The sequence below is a fragment of the Sorex fumeus genome, unplaced genomic scaffold (assembly GCF_029834395.1).
Source record: "Sorex fumeus unplaced genomic scaffold, SorFum_2.1 ptg000044l, whole genome shotgun sequence".
Lineage (NCBI taxonomy): Eukaryota > Metazoa > Chordata > Mammalia > Eulipotyphla > Soricidae > Sorex > Sorex fumeus.
The window spans coordinates 12,903,725-12,925,785 of NW_026606101.1; the positions used below are offsets into that span (position 1 = coordinate 12,903,725).

General features: G+C 57.5%; 1 protein-coding gene across 1 annotated transcript; it reads right to left on the bottom strand.

The window, feature by feature from the left end:
* Window positions 1–329: 329 nt before the first annotated feature.
* BPIFB3 (BPI fold containing family B member 3) lies at window positions 330–14,257 on the bottom strand. The gene is made up of 15 exons (XM_056121958.1): window positions 14,146–14,257; window positions 13,326–13,482; window positions 12,454–12,558; window positions 12,016–12,156; window positions 10,699–10,762; window positions 9,117–9,177; window positions 8,338–8,429; window positions 8,034–8,216; window positions 6,943–6,996; window positions 5,145–5,315; window positions 3,600–3,667; window positions 2,528–2,570; window positions 1,539–1,602; window positions 1,064–1,140; window positions 330–427 (listed from the first exon to the last, which is right to left on the bottom strand). The coding sequence occupies exons 1-15, from the start codon at window positions 14,255–14,257 to the stop codon at window positions 398–400; spliced, it is 1,422 nt and encodes a 473-aa protein (XP_055977933.1). The 3' UTR covers window positions 330–397.
* Between the last annotated feature and the right edge of the window lie 7,804 nt (window positions 14,258–22,061).

The window sequence follows — 22,061 nt, forward strand, 5'->3', positions numbered from 1 at the left end:
CAAGGCAGGACAGAGAAACTGCCCGGATTAAGCAGACACAAAAGTGCAATGACTAAATGCCCCCTCACCTTCCAGAAACCTCTGCCTGGGGCTAGGAGGACATGGAAGGGAAAGGCCACAGCGCCCTCTGTGGGATTGGGTACAAACCAGCCGGAAGGTGCTGAGTTCGAGGAGGAGTTTATTGAAAGCTCAGGACATGCCCAGTGCTCTCTACCCCAGGGTAAGGTGGATGCTCCTGATCAGGTGGAGGACAGAGAGACAGGGTCAGAGCACCAGGGGCGCCGGGTAGGTGAGGGAAGACTGTCACCAACACGGGCTAAACACTGCAAGGGAAGTTGAGACAGAATGGGCAGGTAGAAGGCGGGCGATCAAGCGGGACGGTGGCCATCTAGCAGCCTCAGGACGCCACAGTCAGCACAACCGCATTCTGCAGGGAGCAATGATCTCAGTTAGGCCCCGGGCCAAATGCCCACATCTCCGCCTCCTCCCCACCACATGCCCTGGACTGAGCTCTGGGCCTGGAACTCAGCGGGCACTCACTAAATGGACGAGTGACCGATGCATCTGACACAGGTCACCAGTGTGGAGACAGTAGCGGCCAAGTTCCAGGGCCACTTCTGCTACAAATTTACCGTGACCTCAAGCCAAAAATTTGCTCTTTGGCTTTGGTCCTGCTCTGAAAAAATGGGTCTGGGACCCCCTGCCCAGCCCACCTCCTGCAGCCATCCAAAGACTCAAAGTCACAGCGGCAGGACCAGGTTTGGGAGGCAATGCTGACCTTCAGCAAGAACAACCAAGATCTGTGGAGTACCCAGCTCCAGGCAGAGGAAGGGAGAGACAGAACACACACATTGCATCCCTAGACCTGGGGACCATGGTTCTGAGGGGATGTGAGCTCCCATCCTACAGGCTGGGTCTGAATTGAGCAGGTGGCCCACGACAAATCTTTGCCACTCCCAAGGCAAGGAACGTGCACTTCCCTCAGCAACTTAAAAAAAAACAGTGTGTTGCTCCTCTCAGGAGTCTGAAGCAGGACACTCACCATCCCAGCAAGGACACTCACCTCTATGATATCCAGGACAGCATTGGCAAAGTTGACATTCAGCACTTTAGGCAGGGGAATGCCAACGTCCAAGTCCACTGTAAGAGAAAATGATTGAAAGTTTGAAAAGCCAGAGTAGAGCGCAGAAGTCTCTCTAAGTCTAATGGCAAACTCCTATGGATCCTCTTAAACCCAAACAAAAATGTCCCTTTCCTGAATCATCATCAATTGCTCTGTTGAGGGGTTCGTCAGTCCCCGGCACACTAGTCATTTGTTTATATGACCATTTCCCTCTGGATTTTAAACCTGAGGCTGAGCCTCGGGTTAGACAGTCCCTGCGTCAGGAGTGAAGCAGGTTCTAATCAATGTTGGGTAAGTAGAAGCATAGACGTTTTGAAGGTTTCTGCAGCTTACAACAGGAGACCAACCCTCCCAGTATCAGTGTCCTTATCAGAACAATGGAGCCGCCAACAGATCCTACCACACGTTCCCTTACCGTTGAGCTTTGGCACATAGGCCACCCGGATGACCTGGCTGAGCCATTCCTCAAGGCGAGAAGCCTGTGACAAAGAAGAGGGTTCGGGGGGAGTAAATTCAGGTCCAGCTGCCAAACCACCCCCGAATCGGAGGACACCACTCCTGCTGGGCACAGGGCCCACTGCTGTGGGCTTTCCACCAGTGACCACCCAGGACACTCCCTGGTTTCAGCTGACCTCACTCTGGGCCCCACAAGCTCGGACAAGTGGAACTGTGTTCCAAGAAAGAGTCGGTGGGCCCAGAAAAGGGCTGACCCCGGGAATAGGGGGAGGGCGTGTTCCACTCCAGTAGAACTGCATGTGGTCTCATCTTAGATTCCCACCAACCTAGAAACCCAGAGAATGTTCCAGAATCTGTAGCCATCATGAGATTCCATGTCCTCAGACCTTTAAAAAGCAGATGACAAAGAACTCTCAAAGTCCAAGTGCAAGAGATTTAGAGCTTGGGTAAGGTTCCAGAGCTTTTGTTCTGCCCTGTAAAATTCTATAATGAAGACTTCCGAACTTATATGGACTATGTCCCATTTTCAAAAGGAGAAAAAAATGTCACTCAGTGCCCCCTGGAAATGTTCCTCTTCGAAGTGAATACATAGAAAGCGCCTCCCAAATGGTGTCAGACTACTGCCAGCCCTCTGGATGTTTCCATTGCCCCCACCCATAGTGGGATCTCCAACTTTGGGAAACATTACTTTAAATGTTGACTGCTTGGTGAGTCTCCGAGACTTTTGAAAACCCTGAGTCTCTTTTCTAAGAGATGTGATGTACTGCTGATATGACATACATCCCCCCCAAACACATCTGTCCAATTGCCTTCCCACTCTGATGGGGGGGGGGGGGAGGGAGGTGTGGCAGGATGAGGGAGACTGATACATCAGTCCAGTCACGTGGCTTATCCTACACCCCCTGGAGACCCTCAACACCTCCCAGCCGTTGGACCCCAACAACTTACATCGAAGGGATGGGCAAAGGAGGAAGCCAGCTTGGCACTGAGCCTGGGGGAAAGAAGAGAGAGGGTGAAGGGCCCAGCCCCCACCCTGCATGAGCTCTGCCTGCGCCCAGGTGTCTGGGGGGCAGGCAGTAGCCCTGACTCTGCCTCTCTCCATTCTCAGTTCTGCCGCGTGTGTACAGATCCGGGCGGGTGTGGGTCGGGAGTCCTGCGGTCCCGGTCTCACTCCCTGCACACAGCCCAGCCCCTTTAGGGAAAGACCCCCACACAGTACAGGGTGACCTGCACTCCGCAGGGGCTCAAAAAAGGCAGAGGCCACAGGTCACAGAGGGTCACTGCTGCACATCCCCACACAGATGCACCCCCCCCACACACACACACACACATACACACAGACGCATGCCAGCCCAGGTGCAGAGAACCTTCTGCCAAGGCTAGAAAGTGGCGCCTGGTGGAGGGAATGGTGGCTGCAGGGCCAGAGGGAGACCCTGAGATGAGGCTGGGGGAGCCCTGGGTGTCTCCAGCTCAGGACAGGCCCAGCAGAGGCGCCCCCAGGCCCCCAATCCCCAGCTGTGGTGAGAGTTGAAAGTCGGGGGTAGGGCCCAGGCCACGCCCTACAGATTCTGGGCTCAGATGGCTCTGATGAGCTTCAGGAGGCCTTGCTCCCGTTGGGGTGACATGAGTCCAGAAATACCAGCTCACGTGAACGTTGCTTGGGTGTGTGCCCCCGTGAGACCCCAGGCTGGTGACAGGGAGTTTGGGAGTTTGGGGCACCAGAGGCCCTCACCTACCTCCAGGTTAATCTCAGAGCAGCTCTACACCGTGAACTGCCACCTCCTCTGTCCCCCCATCCCAACCCTCCCCAGCAGGTCCTGGGAACCAGAAGGAGGCAGGTGCCTACGTAAAGAGGAGAGGTTCCCGCTACTCCCTAACTCTCAATCCCCAAGACAGGGCCGGGCTCGGGGGTGGCTCAGTATTGCTTGGGTGTGTGAGGCCCTGGGTGGCACCCCCAGGACTGCCAGAAATTAAATAAAAATATGAATCATAATAAAGATAAGCTCGGCTCCCAGGTTACCTCTCCAAGGACAAGGAGATGTGCAGCTTGGTGGCCGAGGGCGTCAGCTGGGCATTCAAGGTCATGACCTGTGTGAGGAAGGGAGGATGCGGTTACCCCAGCATCTGGAGCACTCCCACTCCTCTCCCTGCCCGCACCCTCCTCTTGGCTGGGTCCACGCTGTGCTAGGAGAATTTAAAGATTCTGGTGCTCCAGAACCAGAGAGAAAACACTCTGGGGCTGGGGGTGGGCCAGAGCCGGCGGTGTCTCTGTGCTCAGAGATCACCCCTGGTGGTATTCAGGGGACTATAGGAGGTGTCAAGGATGGAACCAGGGTTGGTGGGTGCAAGACAGGTGCCTTAAAGCACCATACTATCTTGCTGGCCTCTAGGTAAGAAATTTGGGGGCCAGCGGATTTTGCGAGAGGTAAGGCAGGTCCCACGGTCATAGACTGAGACCCATAAGTCAATCCCACCCCTGAATTTTCTTCCTTCTCTCCCTCTCCCCACCTCCCACACCCTGAGGAACCCTGGGGACTGCAGAAATTGGGGGGCATCGATAAAGCCCACGATGCGGTGAGCAGAGGGGAGACCAGAGCTCCCCCTGCTAAAGGTGGAGAAGTGAGGCCGGGAGCTTAGGGATCAGGGTGGGAAGGGCAGAGGGTGAGTGCAGAGGAGCTGAGTTAAGGAGCTGGGCATGCCGTCTTAGTGCACCAACAGCCCTGGCCCAGAGACTCCCAATTGAATCCCAAAATGAATTCGTGCCATACAGAGATGTCTCTGGAACTCAACCGTTTACAATCTGCAAATTTACATTTATAACCGTGACCATGTGAGCTCTCATGAGACTGAAAATGAGCTATGGAAAATATATTATCTAGCATCTGCCCCTGGCAGGCAGGCTTGAATGGTCGCGGGAAATTTCGGGCAAAACATAATGCCCAAAATTAGAGAGAGAGTACTGGGGAAATTGCCATAGAGGCAGGGTGAGGACTGGGATGTGGGGTAGTGGGGGGCATACTTGGGACATCGGTGGTGGAAAATGTGCACTGGTGGAGGGATGGGTGTTTCATCATTGTATAGCTGACTCTCAAACAAAGCTTTGTAACTGTATCTCACCGTGATACAATAAAATAAAAAAAGTAATGTGGAGTTCATGCCCATTCAATCTGCGTAATCAATGGCTGAAAAAATAATAGTACTTCTACATTAATTTAAAAAAAAAAAAGGAACTGGTTAGGGATGGGCAAGGAGAGTGCTCTCTTCAGAGGCGTGTTGGGGTGAACGCCAGGAGGAGGTATGGAGGCGAGTAACCTGGAGGTCAGGGGCAGGAGGAAGCAGGAGACCACATAAGAGACCTCTGAGCCCAGTAAGGCTGGGTGGGGGGATGTGGAGGGGGTCCCAGAGCACAGATTGATGAGGTCAGTATGAATATGCAGTATACAATGAGGGGGCTTTTTGCACTGCACACCACAGGGGGTCCCACCCATGAGTGGATGGCAGGGGAGGGAAAGGCAACCCCTGGGAGCCTAGAGCACTTCAGTGGCAGCATCCCCGGGTCACTCACCGCGCTCAGGTCGAAGAGGGCCTCAGGGGTGCCGTTGGGCTGGAAGGCCCGCAGGTGGATGGTGGCGGGGATGGAGACGGTGGCCTTCTTGTTCTGGAGCGTGACCGTGGGTGCTTCCTTCACGCGCAGGGAGAGCAGGAGGCTCTGGCCAGGTGGCAACTTGCCCAGGGCCTGGAGCGAGGCCGGGCAGGGCAGGGGAGGGAAGCAGCTTAGACACCCCAAAACAAAACCCCTCCATCAGGGAGCAAAGTCTCGGGGAGCATTCTGGACCCCCACGCGAGCACCAGATGGGAATGGGAACTAGACAGACAAGCGGAGACACCCCATCCTAGAGGGCAGGTGAACCCAAATCTGCTCCCTTCGACCGCTCATCATCCTGAGGGCCTGAGACCCCTGTCTGGGACCCCTAAGCCCCTCTCTCCCAATGCACCGGCCACTCCATCTTGCCCCACCAGCTCCTACCTCAGGGCCCCACCAACCCCCTATCTGATGCCTGGGGCCCACATGGACCCCTGCAGCCTCCTCAGAGGCCCCGGTGTGAGGCTCTGGCCTAACAACACTGGCCACAATCTCCCCTGTTCCTGCTCCCTTCCCTGCACCTGTCTCTACCTGGCCACCCCCTGGGTCTGCTCTCCATCTTCTGACCCTCCTGCTGGCCTGGATGAGGCACCCAGTGACCAGTAATTGACTGCACCATGCTATTAGGACATCTCGTCTCTGAACTGCCCTAGAATCAAGGGATGACTGGGAACCATAGAGTCCCAGAGGCCTAGAGTGCCCTGAACGTGGGTGTCTGGGGACTAGTGCCCAGGCCCAGACTTGATGAAAACAAAGAGGGCACTTCCTGGGCCACAGGAACCTTGGTTCTCTGACATAGCAAGAGCCAGGACCCAGCTGGAGGGACATGGCTTGGGTAGCTCTGGTCCCCCACTCCAGCACTTACCCAGGCCCACCCTGGGGGTGGGGAGGTCTCTGGGTATCTAGCCTTGCTCTAGTCCCTCCCCAGGCCTTGTCCTTTAGCCACAGGTCCCCTCCATCCAGCCCTCTGGGCCTTTCTGACCTCTACCTAAGTGGCCCATCAGAGTTCGTTCACATTCAGAGCAGGAATGCAGATGCTCACAGCTGGGAGTGGCCACACTGAGTGGTAAGGCGGTCCTACGGCCATAGGTTAATGCCCACAAATCAATCCCATCCCTGTTGGGAGATGTGTGCTGAAAGTAGATAAAGGACCCAACGTGTGATACCCTCTCAGTATCTGTATTGCAAACTATAACGCCCAAAAGTAAAGGAAGAGTATGGGGGAAATTGCTTTAGAGGCAGGGGAAGGATTGGGAAGGTTGGGGGGGATACTCATTGGTGGTGGAAAATGTGCATTGGTGGAGGGATGGGGGATCTATCATTGTATTACTGAAACTCAAACATGAAGGTATGTAACTCTCTCACAGTGATTCAATATAAAAAAGGGGGGGCCGAAATTCCAGCCCTGAATATTCTTCCTTCCCTTCACTCCATTCGGCCAGCGCCCTACCAGCAAAGTCCGAGAGGAAGGAAGGCAGCATAAGGGAGGAGGCGTGGATAGAGGAGTCACCACCACAGGCCAAATCACAGGCAAAATCAAAATCCCTGCCTTTCCTCTGCTAGCAGGAAAGCCTGCCTATCAGCCACTCACACTTCAGTGTGAATTTGAACTCAACACTCAGAGGCAGCTGTCTGCAGAGAGTCGAACTGGGAGTGATTCTCAGAACCGGCCTCTCTGGGAAAGAGCTCGGAGGCTTACAGCTCTGGGACAATTACTCACATCAGGAACCAGAGCCGCCAGGTCTGTGGTTGACAATGGGACGTTGCTGGGAACCTGGATCCAAGACCCAACAAAGGAGCAGAGAATGATTACAGAGATAGGGTGGGACCGGACCCCCATGCTCACATGGTTCCCCACACCAGCCACACCACACTCAGATGCCCCCCACCCCCAATGGCCATTGCGCTCACTCCAGTCCGGTTACCCGTGAAAAGCCTTGATAAGGCTCACAGAGTGGGTGGTCTCATTACTCCAGTGCTACAGAGGTGGGGGGGTGGGGCAGGGGCAGGTATGTGGTGGCTGCAGGCTCCTGACCCAGGCAGGCAAATTCCAAACTCCCAAACCACTGCCCGGAGCTCACCAGCAAAGACCAAGGAACCTGGCCCCAGATAATTTTACTCTTTGCCTTAGCAGTATTTTCCCAAATGATGACTATTCCCCCCAGGACACACACATCGGAAATTTGAAAGGAAGTGTGCCAGCCTCTGGCTAGACAGATGGAAATGGTGGTCCCTGGGCCTGTTCCCACACAGCAACTGCTCACGAAATGGGACAGAGATGTCCCAACTCACTCAGTCTCAGCAAATCAACTAATGACTCGGTCCCTGGATGGGGCCCCCAGGGGGGCTCTGGGAGAAGGTTTGAGCGCACCCGGCAGTGCTCAGGGTTAATTCCTGGCTCTGCACTCAGGACTTACTCCTGGCTATGCTTGGGAGACCCTATGGGATACCGAGGATCAAACCTGGGTCAGGTTTGATCAGGACATACAAGGCTAATGTCCTAGCTACTGTACTATCAGGCCCAAGCCACTCACTCTTGGTGGTAAACTAGACCTGGGCTCATTGGGCAGGAATAAAAACTTGGCCCTTCGTGGAGAGAGAAAGACCAGAGTCACCGAACTGGCAGCCAGGCGCAGAGCATGGTCCTGCGTTAGCATCACGCGACCAGGAGCAGTGCACGTGTACACATGTGCAACACCGCCTGAACCGTCCCATCCGGAGCCGCAAACCCATCCCCAAGTGCATCCGTGATGATGCGGCTCGGTCATCGCCTGCGTGGACAGACCACGGTCGTGGCTGGGCCCTGCTTACCAGCTCCGGGGTGATGTCTATGTCAAGCGCCCCGTTGGTCTGCAGGAGCGAGAACACGGTGCTGAAGAGGTACAGCGGGACCGTCACCTGAGACGTGTGGTCCTCCTTGGGGGGCACCTTCACCGGGGGGTGAGGGGGCTTGGGGAAGTCCAGGACATCGCCGGCTACACTCTTCAGGATGGGCTGCGGGGGCAGGAGACAGACATGGGGTGGGGGTCCGGCACATTGCATGTGGCCCCGAGCCCGAGCCCCAGTCCCCTGACCCAGCCGCCCCCCAGCAGGCAGCACCTCAGCTGGGACTCACATTGATGTCCAGTTCTATGTACTGGTTAGAGATGATGGGCAGCGTGGCCAGAGTGAACTCCACGGACCCCAGAGCCCCAAGGGGCACCAGGCCTGCAGGGGAGCAGAGGAGGGAGGGAAAGCCCATGAACCCAGGCCGTGGTATAATACCCTCTGCCTCCCGGCTCCGAGGGACACTCAAGCCTTGGGCTCACAGCCCTCTGTCCTGCCTCCAGCTGAGGAGACTGAGTCTCGGACAGAAGAAGGCCACGTCCGGGTCTGAGCATCAAGGCTGGACTTCCTGTCTTCCAGAGCTGGGGCCATGACTCTGACTTCATACATACCAGGACGCATAGCTGCCCCCAGTGTCCCCTCCTCACCCTGGCTTTGCAAAGCCCTTTGTAAAGACAAAGGGCACTGAAGCTCCACTCCACACAGGAACAGGGAGCTGGAGTGCTCTGGAGTGTTCTGGAATGTTCTGGTGCCCAGGCTCCATCTGTCCACTCTTGGGAGACTTAGCCTCTGGTCCATGCAGAGTGGGAATATCGTGCCACCCAGCCCACAGGAGCCCCTGACCCCCCTCTCAGCAGATGCAGAGGGGTAGCCTGAGTCACCAGGCCCTACTGAGCTGGTCCTGTCCCCCAACACCAGACTCCTCATAGTGGGGGCTTCACGGTTTGAAAAGGCCTCAGAATTTTGCCCTTCTTGCTTCCCTGGGTCACCTCACCGCCACCCTGCACTGCGATGATGAAGGGAGGCAGAGGAGAGGGGGCGAAGGGGAGAGGGTGGACCCCAACTTACTCAGCACAGCCCCCAGAAGCTCATTCACCACGCCCAGAACACTGTCCACCAAGGGGCACAGCTGTGTGGAGAGAGGGCACAGGGTGACCGGGAAGTTAGGGGGAGTGGGCCTGGGATGGGGAGAGCAGTGTGTCCTTCAAATGATTTGCTGTGTGGCCCCAGGGCGCCAGGATGAGGAAGAATGTGGAGGGGGTGGAGCGCTAGGGTGGTCTTACGGGCAGCGGCTGGACTTGGAGTCCCCGGGCAGAGGAGGTGATAGGGAGGGACAGTGACCTCAGCTTGTTAGCATCCTCCAAGGATGTTGGGGAGACAGAAGCCCATTCTCAGAGGTCCCGTGAGAACATACCTTCCTGAGAGGGGATGATGCCCCCCTCCAGGTGGGCATCCCCAGCCCAGAGCCCACACCCACCCCATTTCCTGAACAGGGTGCAAAGGGACTCAGTTCCCAGAGGTCAGTCTAGGAACCCCTACTCCAAGGCTCACAGCCGCCTCCGCTGGGACCCCTCAACCCATAGCAGGGGCCGGAGGAGAGCGAGATGATGAACCCAGAGACAACGCCTGAGTGACCCCCGCCTTGCAGCATGTAACCCCCCAGGACCTCAGTCTCTGGGAAGGCGAGTGGCAAACAGGAGAGGGGAGACAAGAGACACAGAGGTTCGGGGGGCAGCCACCGCGGCGCCAGCCGGGTGCCACGGCAGGAAGGAGGCTGGTGGGGGTGGTGCCGATTGCACAAGAGAGGCCAGAAATCGGATTGTCGAGTAAGTCTCCAGGGTACAGCTGATTAATTCTTTGTTCTAAAACTTCTTGGCGTCACACAAAGCCTGTCCTGTGTCCAGTGAGGGGGCACGATTTAAGGGACCCTGGTAGAGACCCTGGGGGCTGGGAGCTTGGTTTTCTCCCCCCTGAGCTGCTTTTCTGGGTGACTTCAAGCCCGGGGCAGTTTTGCCCCATGAGCCCACCACGGTTGCAAAGCACCTCACAAGGACACCCAAGGGAGGGCTTCTCGGGACTGGGGCGACCCCAGTAAGTGCCTCCCCTCTCCTGCCCTAATGAACTGGCCAGAGTAACCTTTCCCACACATCATGGCTCCCCCTGGCCCCAGCCCAGGGATCTCCTGCGGGGTTTAACTGACGGGCATTAACACAGCCGGGCATGAGACTGCAGCCTGCAAACTGGGACTCCATGCCAGAGCCCGCGTGTCCCTGTGTGTCGGTCAAAAGTACAGCATGTCTCAAGTCCGAAATCATGCAAGGAGTAAGGACAAAGTGTGTGTGTGTGTGTGTGTGTGTGTGTGTGTGTGTGTGTGTGTGTTGGGGGGCGGGGGACACACAAAAAAATAAAACAGACTTAGGGGCAGGGTCCAGAGAGGAGGATACGGGCCACCTGGTGCTCCCAGCCGGAGGCACCTGGGAGGCGTGGGGGCCAGTGTGGGCAGCAGGATGGGATTAGCTGGTGGGCGTGGAAGGGCAGAGTGGCTAATCCAGCCTGGCGCCCAGCCGGGCTCGAAGCTGGGGGAGAAGCCCCATGCGGCCCAGGAGGAGGGGTGACGCCATCACAGACCCCACCCCCCCACCCCACTTACCAGTCCTGGGAGAACCTTGAAGAGTGTCTGTTCCACGATCCCGAAGAGTGGTGCGGGCAGCAGCCTGGGAAGGGGAGAGGGTGAGGGTGGGGGAAGCACAGGGACCCCCTCCCGCCCCCCGTGATGAGAGAGAGTTCCGATCTCTCTCCCAACAAGGCTGGGGCTGGGAGATCCCAATTTCAGTCTTGACGCTGCCTCGCCAGGGGACCAGGGTCCAAGTTCAGGGTCTCCGTGTGCCACCTCCTGTCAGGTGGAAGTGGACTGAACAGAGCGTGCATGTGTTCTAGTGGGCAGCGGTGCTCCTAAAGTCCCCTCCTCTCCCCCTCACCCCTCAGAGCGGTTGTCCCTATACTTGCCGGAACCCTCATCCTCAGGGACCCCTGAAGCCCAGAGAAAGCCCAGAGACTTCTCAGGGTCCCACAGATGGAGGCAGGGAGCGAGGGGTAGGCCTGGACTCAGGCTGTCCCCAGGCACTCTGTGTCCACTCTCGGTGGTTCCCGCTGCCCCCTGGGTCCAGCTCCACATGGCCCACGTCCCGCACTGGTGCTGCACTCCCGGGTCCCCTCACCCCCACCCACTTCCCAGGACCGGGGTGTGCCCTGGGGTGGCTCCTGTCTCCCAAAGGGCCATTTCAGGGGATTCTGGGTGCCTGCAGTTCCAGGGCTCCATCCTGCTCCTTTGAGTCAAAGGGGGCATGATAGGGGTGGGGTCGGGGGAGTGGCCACATGGCATGAGTGTCCTGCAGCTTGCATGCTGTCTGGCTGCCCACCCCTGGCTCTGCCCTGCCCAGGTTCCCCTCTCCGTCGTTCACTTAACACCTGCTCCTGCAGCAGCCTTTACTGAGCTCCCAGCTAAGTCCAGGCCCTGTCTGGGCCCCCTGCTGCATGTCCTTTAAGCTCTTGTGAGCACCCACTGGCCACAGAACACCTAAGTCCAAGAGCAGATGAGGGGCGAGGCAGGGGGTGGGGTGGAGGAGGAGATTCTAGCACCAGAGCTGCAGGCACGAGGCCCTGAGTTCAGTCCCTGGGGGCTGCCCACAGGCACCAAGTGCCACGCCCAGAGCCACCCGCAAAGTGTGCAGCCCCCAGCACGCCACCCCTACGCGGGCCGGCTTGCATGCGCAACCCCAAGGGTGGGCAACCGGGCCACAGCAGGGACGACAACAAAACCAACCAGGCGGGCACCGGACCTGCAGAGAGATCGGGAGGTGCAAGGGAGGCGGGGCAGGGGGCAGACACGGGGGCCAGCGCCCCAATGGACCCCAGTCAGGGGGCTTGAGTGGGCGGGAAGGGGCGGCCGCAGGGAGCCCGCGCTCACCCCGACAGCAGGCTGATGTGGCCCAGGAGCGTGGTGCAGCGCTTGAGGATGAGGATGGGCGTCCCCCGCGAGCTCACGCCCAGCGCCACCTTCGAGGACACGTTCACCTCACAAGCCAGCTGTAGGAGGCCCCCCAGGGGGCTGCGGGGAGAGGGAGGGGTGGGGGGCGTCGGGGCGTGGCCAGGCCGCTAGGCCCCACCCACCGCCAGCAGCTCGGCCACGCCCACCCCAGGGGCTTCCTGGCCCTTCCTACCCCCCATCCCCCTGCAGCCTCCCACCCCCACCGCACCCGGGGCAAGAGGGTAGGGGTCTCCAGGGACATGCGTGGGACCACGTGGTCGCCGGGAGGGGTAGTGAGTGGGATGAGGTGAGGCGCAGTAGATGCGCCCAAGCAGGGACGAATTCGGGGCGCAGAGGGTCCCACTGCGGCACACTCACCCCGAGCCGTGCAGGCCCACCTTGGTGTGCAGGTTCAGCTGCACCCCGACCCCCGGGAGCAGCCTCAGAGACACCTGCGGCAGCGTGAGCTCCTCGATCTTCAGCCTGCAGCGGCAGGGAGCAGAGACCCTCCCCTCGCACCGAGACCCGGCACTCACTGCAGCCCACAGCCACCTCTGGGGTGTCCCTCACCAGATTCCTATTCCCAAATATCAGCGGCCAACCCAGTTACTTTCCCCAGGCCTCAGTTTCTTCATCTGTAAAGTGGGACCGTGCAAGTGGTGTGCGGCTCAAAAACCAAAAATCTAAAGTAGTCCCTTTTTTTTTTAATGTAGGAATACTGATATTTATTCAGCCAACTGATTAGGCTGATTGAACTGGGCAAAAACTCCACCTTACTTTTTTATTTTTTTCATTTTTTATCATTTTATTTATTGAATCACTGTGAGAGCAGTTACAAATCTTTCGGATTTAAGTCTCGCTCATACAATGAAACACCCGTACCTTCACCAGTGCCCATTCTCCATCACCAAAAACTCCAGTCTACCCCCATCCCACACCCTCCCCCTACCTGTGGAGCAGATGATTTCCACATTACTCTCTCTTAAAGTAGTCCCCTTTTCACCATATGTCTAAATGGCAACTGCCAATAACTTTGCAAATCAGGCTTAGCTCAGAGATGCTGAGCACCCTGCCCCGGGTCTCACAGAAAGTAACTGAATCAAGCCCAGAGCTGGTCTCCAACCACAGGCAAACACGGCATGTTATAGACCCGCTGTGTTTGTACCGCGGTCCTGGGGCTGCCTCTGCCTCCCACTGCCTCCCAAGGTCCGCTCGCCGGTCAGCACACCACACCGCAAGGACTGGCTTACCCAGAGAGCTCCTCAACCACACCGAAAATCCCTCCATAGCTCAGAAGACCACCTCCTCCGAGCAGTCCTCCGGAGCCCAGGAGGCCCTGGTTCACGGAAGTGACGGTTCCCAGCACATTCTGCAGAATGGGTCCCCCAACCAGTGAGTTCTGAATGGCTGCAGAGAAAGCGAGGGGAGGGAGGGTTATGTGAAGGGTGGGGAAATCCAGGGCCAGAGAGGAACAAAGACTGGCCCAGCATCACACAGCAATATGGGGGCAAGAGCTTAACCAGGGCTCCAGCGGCTGGACCACCCATGACGATGCTGAAAGGAAACACAGAAGTGAAGGAGCGGGGCTCAGTCTCCAGGGCTTGATGGGAATGGAGGAGACAAGCCCTGCCGTTGTGGGCTACGAGCAGTACAGGTCGCAGGGATGCCCAAGGGAGACTGGAGCAGGGAGGTGACCTCTGAGCCCCTCCGCCACCGGAGACCGTCTCCCTGGGCTGGTGGGTGCTGGGACACCAAATACTGCAAAAGCAGGGCGGGGACTCTGGCCCAGCCAGCACCCGCCCTGCCCCCTCCTCACTTCCACTGTCCCCACCCCTAAGGGGCACAGGGACAGTGGCCTCCCCCGTCCCCGCCCACCCTCCCCATCCTGCCTGCCAACCCCTGGCTGCCAAGCCAGCCGGTCCTTAACCCCCCCATGAGACCTGGGCTGTCCCCTAGTCCCGGGGTCTGCTCTAAGCCTCTGACAGCTGCTGCCCCCTGTCCACTGCCCCACGGACACCCCCCCCCCACCAGCCTCAGCCAGGCGCGTTCCTGCAGCCCACCTCCGCTCACCTTTGCCGAGTTCATCCTTGTCAATCCGCGCCAGGGTGCCCACTGTCTCCAGCAGCCCGTAGCAGGGAGTCACCAGACCCCCGAGGAGAAGCAGGGACCACATGCCCAGCATTATCGGTGCCCACCTAGGACAGGGAGGTGGGGGGCGAGGCACAAGCAGAAACGACAACTTAGGAGCTCCCTGAGGCCCTGCCTCTTCCTTTCCCTTCCTGGGACCCTGTCCACCCGCCCCCGTCCCTGATGCCCTCCTGGTGCAAGAACCAGCTGAACTCCTGAAGAAAGCCTGCCCCACCCCAGAAATCTGGTGCCCCGTGCGCTCTGCCATCTCCTTGGCTTCTTACAGGCCTCACCTCCACCGGGCCCCATTTCACAGATGGGAAGATCAAGGCCCAGTCCAGGTGGAGGCTCAGCGGAGACCATGGACCTCACAGTGCGAGACCAGGGCTCAGGCCCAGTGCATCTGACTTTAAAGCCTTAGCCCTGTGTCAGCCCGGGAAGCCTGGGCTGGTCTCTGGAGGGAGATGACAGAGGGGCCTCCCCTTTTGGGCCAGGATGGGAGTTCTGTTTCCTACTTCCCCATTGGCCCAAGAGGCTGTTTCAGAGGGTGTGGCTGACTGGACACGTCCAACATTGGGACTTAGCATGTCCTGCTTCCCCCTCCCTGCCCGCCCCTCCGAATGATGCAGAGAGGAAGGACATGGAGGGCCAGCGCCCTGCCAACTCACTACCTTTCGGGAGCCTGGGTTTTCTCTCTGGGCCTCTGGCTCTGTGCACCCAGTCTCAGCTCATCTCTCCCCTCGTGTCAGCCCCATTCCCACCCTCCCTCGCCCCTACCCCCCACCATCTGCTCTCAGAGTAGAACATACACCCCACCACCACCAGACCATTCCTCAGAAGTTCCTGCCCTCCCCTGCCGCTCTGGACGCAGACACAAGACAAGCCCCTTCCCACCTCGGGGCCTTTGCACATGCTCTTCCCGCTGCCCAAGGCACTTCCTTCTTTGTGAGACTGATTCTTTGTCCTTCAGGCTCTGGACAAGTGTCTTCTGCTTGGAAAAGCCAAGCTCCCTGGCTCTGCTCTGTGACTGCCTGCTGCCTGTTCACCAAACACTCCCCAACATGCCAAGAGATTTCTTCAGGGGCTGATTCCAAGTATGCCTGTGTGTGTGTGTGTGTGTGTGTGTGTGTGTGTGTGTGTGTGTGTGTGTGTTGCTGTGGGTCTTTCTGCATCCCCCACCAAAGACAGGGCTATGTTGGGGGTTCCATGAATGCTGGCTCTCAGGAGAGAGGGGGCATTGCTGAGGGCCGCAGGGGTGGGGGGTTGCAAGGCCAGCCGCTCTTCACGTGCCAACCATCTGCCCTGGCACCACCTGTGTGAGCCCAGCGAGGGCACAGAGATACACCCAGGAGCCTCATGAACCCGCAGCCCTCCTGGCGGTGAGTCTCCTGGTCCAAGATGCATCCACAGTGGCTCCCTCCCACTTCCCGTTGTCTCGCAGAAAGAAAAACTTACTGTGGGGAACCCGTCGGTTTCCAGGGTATAGGAAAAACTGGGTTTGGGGTTCTCAAGGCCTGCCTCCACCCTTTGTTCCTGCCTGGGCCCCAGTTTTCCCATCTGTAAAATGGGTGTTTTCTCCTGTCGCCCTCCGGGTACTCCCAGGACCCTCCCAGCTTAAAGTCTCTCTGTGCCTGCTCTTCCTTGGGAGCAGCACGGCCCCACAGTCCACGCTCAGGGGCCAGGTGAAGGATGTGGCTGCCACAGGCTGCCTTACCGCCTCCTGCAGCTCCACGAGGGCTGGGAAGGGGCTTCCGGCCTCCTGGTGGTTCCTCCACTCCCCAGGGCCTCGGGGTGGCCCTTTTATGCCCACACCGCTCTGGGGACACAAAGGGGGTACAGCCGCCAGGAACCCGTCAACGCGTCATGTCAGAAGCAAATTGCGGTTTTCCCTGTGGGCCTGGGCTAAGCCTTCCTTCTGGGGCAAGGCTGAGGGGGGTGGGGGGCTGGGGCGGGGGTGAGGGTGGAGGGGCTGCAGAGACGGGGGCAGGCCTGGGGAAACGGGTGCCCTAGACTGCCCACTGCCAGGACTTCCCACGCACACCCCCCCAAGCCCCGAGTGGGGAACAAGGAGGAGCTTAGGGCGGGTGGGTCTTCTGACCCTCCGCCACCCCCACCCCACCCCTGGCCTGGCACGGAGAAGCGGGCGAGGACCTGGGGCGAGGTCAGGGAGGAACCCCCTCGGTCCCACCGCTCCAGGCTCAGGTCCCCAGAGCTCCAGAGAGTGTGCGTGGTTTTTCCTGAATTCAGGCTAATCCCTGGCACACTGGAGAAAAACTTCATTTCTTCCGCAGCATTGACAGCCTTCTGCTGTCTGCTGGGTGCTGGACGGGTTGCCGGCCGCTAGGACTCCACTAGGATTCCACATTTTTCTAGTCAGCACATTTTTAGCAAAAAGGTGGAAAGGGCGGGGGAGAAAGTTCGAAGGGAGGGGTGCAGGCTTTGAGTGCAGGAGGCCCAGGTCCGATCCCCAGCATCATGTGAGCCCCTAAGCACTGCCATCATCACAGTGACCCCCAAGGTCCAATCCAGGGGTAACCCCCCAAGCATCACCAGGTGTGGCCTCAGGCCTCCAGAATCCCACCCCCCCAAATAAGAAGAAACAGGTGGAATGAATTTTAATAGTGTACTTTGCCCCAGTAGAGTCCAAATATTGGGTTTAACACCATATTAACAGCCTGTCAACAGCCCGTCTGCAGGATCAAAGGGGTTGAATCTGTTGTTCTGTTTCAGGGTTCTGACAGGCTAAAGGACCTAAGGCAGCCTAGGACACACAAGCAGCTCACAGCAGCCTATGCCCTGTACTCACCACCTGGTGGCCAGGGGCCTCAAGGGGTCACGGGCCCTTGTACTGGATTAGGAGATGCGGTAACTTCACAGGGTGTTGGAGATATCCCCTGCCCTCCCCCCAGGGGGACTTGACTTGTAGGAATAGAGGGAGTGACCAAATGGCTATCTGGAGAAGAGTCCAGCTGGCAGAGGGAAGGGTGAGGACGGGCCCCAGGGCCTGCGTGTTCCAGGACCAGCAGGAGGCCCGTGAGGCTGGAGGCGAGAAGAGGGGGGGGCCAAGGAGGTGAATGAAGGAGGGGACAGTCAGTCTGCAGAGCTCTGCTCACGCTTGTGGACCCCGCCCGGATGGCACAACTTCCGGGAGTCCTGGCTCAGGCAACCCCTTCTCCAGGAATTCTTCCAGGGACCCAGGCTGCATGAGGCTCCACCTACAGCTCCCGCAGTTCCCAGGATTCTCCAGGGCCTGTGACTTGCCGCGTTTCTAGGTTTTAGGGTCTGTCTCTTGCACGAGATCCAAACCTGTGTCCAGTGAGATGGAAGCAGGGGTGCATGAACCTCCTTCACATTATGAACCTCGATTCACCTTGTGACCTGGGAACCCTCACCCATCACCTGGTGTGCGGCGCTACTCAACCACTCCACACCCTCTTAATAAGTCAACTTTCGGTGCTGGAGCAATAGTACAGAAGATAGGGTGCTTGCTTTGCAGGGACCCGACCCAGATTCTATTCCTGGTATCCCGTATGGTCCCCCACGCACCGCCAGAAATGGTTCCTGAGTGCAGAGCCAAGAGTAACCCCTGAGCATCCCCAGGAATGCGACCCGCCCCCACAAAAAATCAACTTTCATTGGAAGTAAATTCAGATCCCGAGTGATAGCCCCAAGAGTCTCTAGAATTCCCCCGCCCCCATCCCATTCCTACCCCTTCCCTCTGTGGTCCCATCTCTAACTCTACAGGAGAATCCAGTGTGCTCCTGAGAGTCTTAGCTGTGGAATGCCACATGTGGCTTCCTGCACCCACTAGGACATTCACTCGAGCCAGGAGAGCCACTGACGAGCTCTCGGCTGAGATGTGGCCCCACATGCCTACGGCCACTCGGTTTTTCCTGTCTTTGGCTAACGGGAGCAAAGCCGCCATGAATATTCCTGTTTTTCTGGACATATGTTTGTGGACATGTGCTATGTGAGATGTATTGGGATGTGTATCATGGACCTGTATCATATGGACATGTGTTGTGTGGACACGTATTATATGAGCAGGGGTTGTGTGCACATGTGTGGACAGATGTGTTGTGTGGGAATGTTTCACACAATGTTTTATGTAGACTTGTGTTATGTGGGCATGCAGTGTGTGGGTATATGTTGTGTGAACACATGTGCTATGGACATATGTTATACAGGCATATGTTGTGAATGCATTTCATGGACATATGTTGTGTACTCATGTGTTATGTGTGCATGCATTCTAAGGGCATATGTTGTGTGGGTACATATTGTGTGGTCATGTGTTGTATAGACATGTGTCATATGGATTTGTGTTTGCTTATGTTGCAAGAACATGTGTGGGCATGTGTTGTGTGGACATGTGTTGTATGGATATTGTGTGTGCCTGAGCTACATGGACATGTGTGCACATGCAGTGTGGGATGTGTGTTATGTGGACACACGTGTGGACACACATGTGGACATATGTTCCCCTCTCTCCAGGCCCCCCCACGGGAGTGGGATTGTGGGATCATAGCAGGGCTCCTGCGTGTGCCCAGCAATCCCCATAAGTACAGCTCTCTGCACCCCGCCCGCTCGGGGGATTGCCCACAGATTTAGGATTTGTGTCTGAGGAGAAGGGCAAGCTCGCAGCCAGCATTCATGGAGCGTGCAAGCCTGCGCTGACGTGTGCGAAGCCATCCGGTCCCTGTAATGGTTGCTGAGGTTAACACTATCATTATCTCCTCATCTTACAGCCCAGGAGCCAAGGGGAGGCTGCAGGCCTGCAGGAAGCCCGCCAAGTCTTGGGTCTCTACCACTCGCAGTCTTAACCGCCGCCCAGCCTGGCTGCTAGGAAGGACACAAAACGCTGCCACTTTCCGGCCGGCCTTATCTCCCCCCCTTCCTCCCAGACCCACCCCCAGAGGACGCTGCCACTCCCCTCAGCTCCCAGGATGCTGCAAGCCTCTGCAGGCCCTCCCTAGGCTGAATCAGGGCCTGGGCCTGGGCAGAGTCATTTAAACACCCGGTGTGGACACCCAGACCATGGATAGAGCCCCCGGAGCCTGGCATGTGGGGAAGCCTGCTGGGAGACTGGATGTGTGCCCTCAGGGCCCTGGGGAAGGTGATGGGGAAGCCCAGAAGGGACCAGGGCGGGAAATAAGAGTAAAAAAAAACAGATAACCTCTGGGCATTTGCTCCCAGAGTGCAGGCTCTGGTGCGGGCCAGAATTCCTGGGTTCCAGTCCACGTGTTACCCCCATTTAGGCGACACCTGGAAGAACCAGTTTCTCTGTCTGCAGAATACGTTCATGTTCATGGTGTGGCATGAGGATGGGCATTGTCTGGGAAACGGACATCAGAAGCAAAGGGTCCCTAGTGGTACGGTGGCACCAGCCTTCCCTGGGATGCTTGCACTGATGGCAGGCGAGGGAAAGAGAGTTGAGGAGGGGGTGGGGGGACAGGGGGGGCCCAGATGCAGGAGGATGCTATGGTCTTTCTCTACCTAGGCCTGGGCTGCCTGGCAAAGCCCCAGAGATGGGTGAGAGCAGTGGGCCCAAGACCTAGCTCTGCCCCTTCATTCCTCATCCTTGCACCAACCGCATCCTCTCTCTCTCTCTCTCTCTCTCTCTCTCTCTCTCTCTCTCTCTCTCTCTCTCTCTCTCTCTCCCTGGTTTCTGGATGGAGCTGACGGCCATTAGGGTGGCGTAAACGTGAAGAGAAAATGGGCACAGGTGGATTCTGGACCTATGCTGCTCCCTGAATGCCCATGGGCTGTCCACCCCGCCTCTAGCCTCTGCTTCCTTGTGGGGCAGAAGGGTGAAAGGAGGTGAGGAGTGTCCATGTGCTCCAAATCTCCATCACTGCCTTCCCAGGGCAACCAAGGGCCATTTGGATATTTATCACATCACTGGGCTGGAGCGATAGCACAGTGGGTAGGGCATTTGCCTTGCACATGGCCCATGCGGCCAATCCGAGTTCAATTCCTCTACCCCTCTCGGAGAGGCCGGCAAGCTACTGAGAGTATCTCGTCCACACGGCAAAACCTGGCAAGCTACCCATGACGTATTCTATATGCCAAACACAGTAACAACAAGTCTCACAATGGAGATGTTACTGGGCCCGCTCAAGCAAATCAATGAACAACGGGAGGACAGTGCTACAGTGCTACCCACTGCCCAGGGTCATTCGAATACTTATCTCATCATCCGTTTGTCAGTCAAGACAGGGAAGTGGGCCTTGGGCAGCTGATCCACAAAAAGCATCTGGTCTGCCTCATCTCCTCACCGGGACAGACCCCAGGATTTCTCAGGCCTTATCCTGCCCATTGGCCAGGGTCACGGTGCTGAGTTAGCTCAGCTCCCGCTTTCTGCGCAGGGTCCATTTGGAATAACTGACCACTCAGAGAATGTAGTCAGGTCAGAGGTCAGATTCTGCAGCCCTCGGCCATGTCTTGGGTGGGAAATCTGAGGTCCAGAGAGGAAGCATGGTCTATCCCAGGTAACAGAGCCAGGTCAAGAACCCAAGCCTCCTGGTCCTCACAGTTCTGTGCCTTGGTTTCCCCATCCTAGGTCGGGGTGGGGTTCAGAGTGCACCTCTGCACACCTTCACCCCAGCACCCGCTGCTCCCCAGGATTACCCGGGTGCCTGATCTGCCAGGCCGGTGTCAAGGGCGCCATTGTCCCAGAGGATGAAGGCGGGGATTAGGGCTGATGGTGAGGGACCAGGGGGCGGCCCTGGCATCCGGACCAAGGTGAGGGAGGGGACAGCAGGCCCTGTTCCTCTGTGGCATGGGCTGGGGCCAGGCTGGGCCCAGCTGACCTGCCAGGACCCATGAACTCCCTCTGGCTATGCCACACCAGACCCCTCTGATGTGCCCCTAGTAAAGACCACCCACACCGTGGAGGCAGGAGCACCTACTGCAGACTCTCATGTGGCCCTGAGGCCCCGCTGATCCCAGGAGGCCCCTGGCTACATATGTTTTACCAAATCAGGGCCTTTTTAAAAATTTTTTAGCCTAGAAAATGACCTTAATTTGGGGATTCACTTTATTTTCAAGTGTCTAACTTCAGGGTGAATGACCGTGTACTTGTGGAAGGAGCCGCTTAGGAGCAGTGGGGTTGATCCAGGGAGAGGTTGGGCAGAGCTAGTGGCACCAGCCAGCCCTCACGGCAGGGTCCTCTCTGAGACGCAGAAACACCCTCGGCTCACAGGACAGATGGGCAGATGGACGGACAGACCCAGTAGGTTGCACACACACCCCAGTGAGCAGACCCCCTTCATCCGCACTCCCAGCCTTCCCCACTGCTGGAGCTCCAAGGCACAATAAAACAACATAGGGCACACGCTGACTCGGGGCACATGCTGACACATGCTGACAGAGTGCACAAACACACATACACGCTGACACAGAGCACACACTGACACATGCTGACACAGTGCACGTGTGTACACAGGAGGTGACATGGACATATGTATATACACATGTTACCATGTACTTGCACATACACATAACATGGGGCACATGCGTGTACACACGTACTGACCCAGGAACATATACACACCAACACAGGACACTTGAAAGTGCACACATACATGTGCTTGTATGTGCACACATACAAGGACACACATGCACACATTACATGGGACAAGCACAAGGAGACATAGGGCACACTACATGGTGAGGGGCCAGGGGCGGCCCTGGCATCCGGACCAAGGTGAGGGAGGGGACAGCAGTGTGTATGCATGCATGTATTGACACAGGCACACATACACTTGCAGACACAGGGAACATGTGAGAGCACACAACCGCACACATGCCCCTCGCTTGTTCCTCCCCACGCAGACCCCCAGGCGTGAGTATTTATG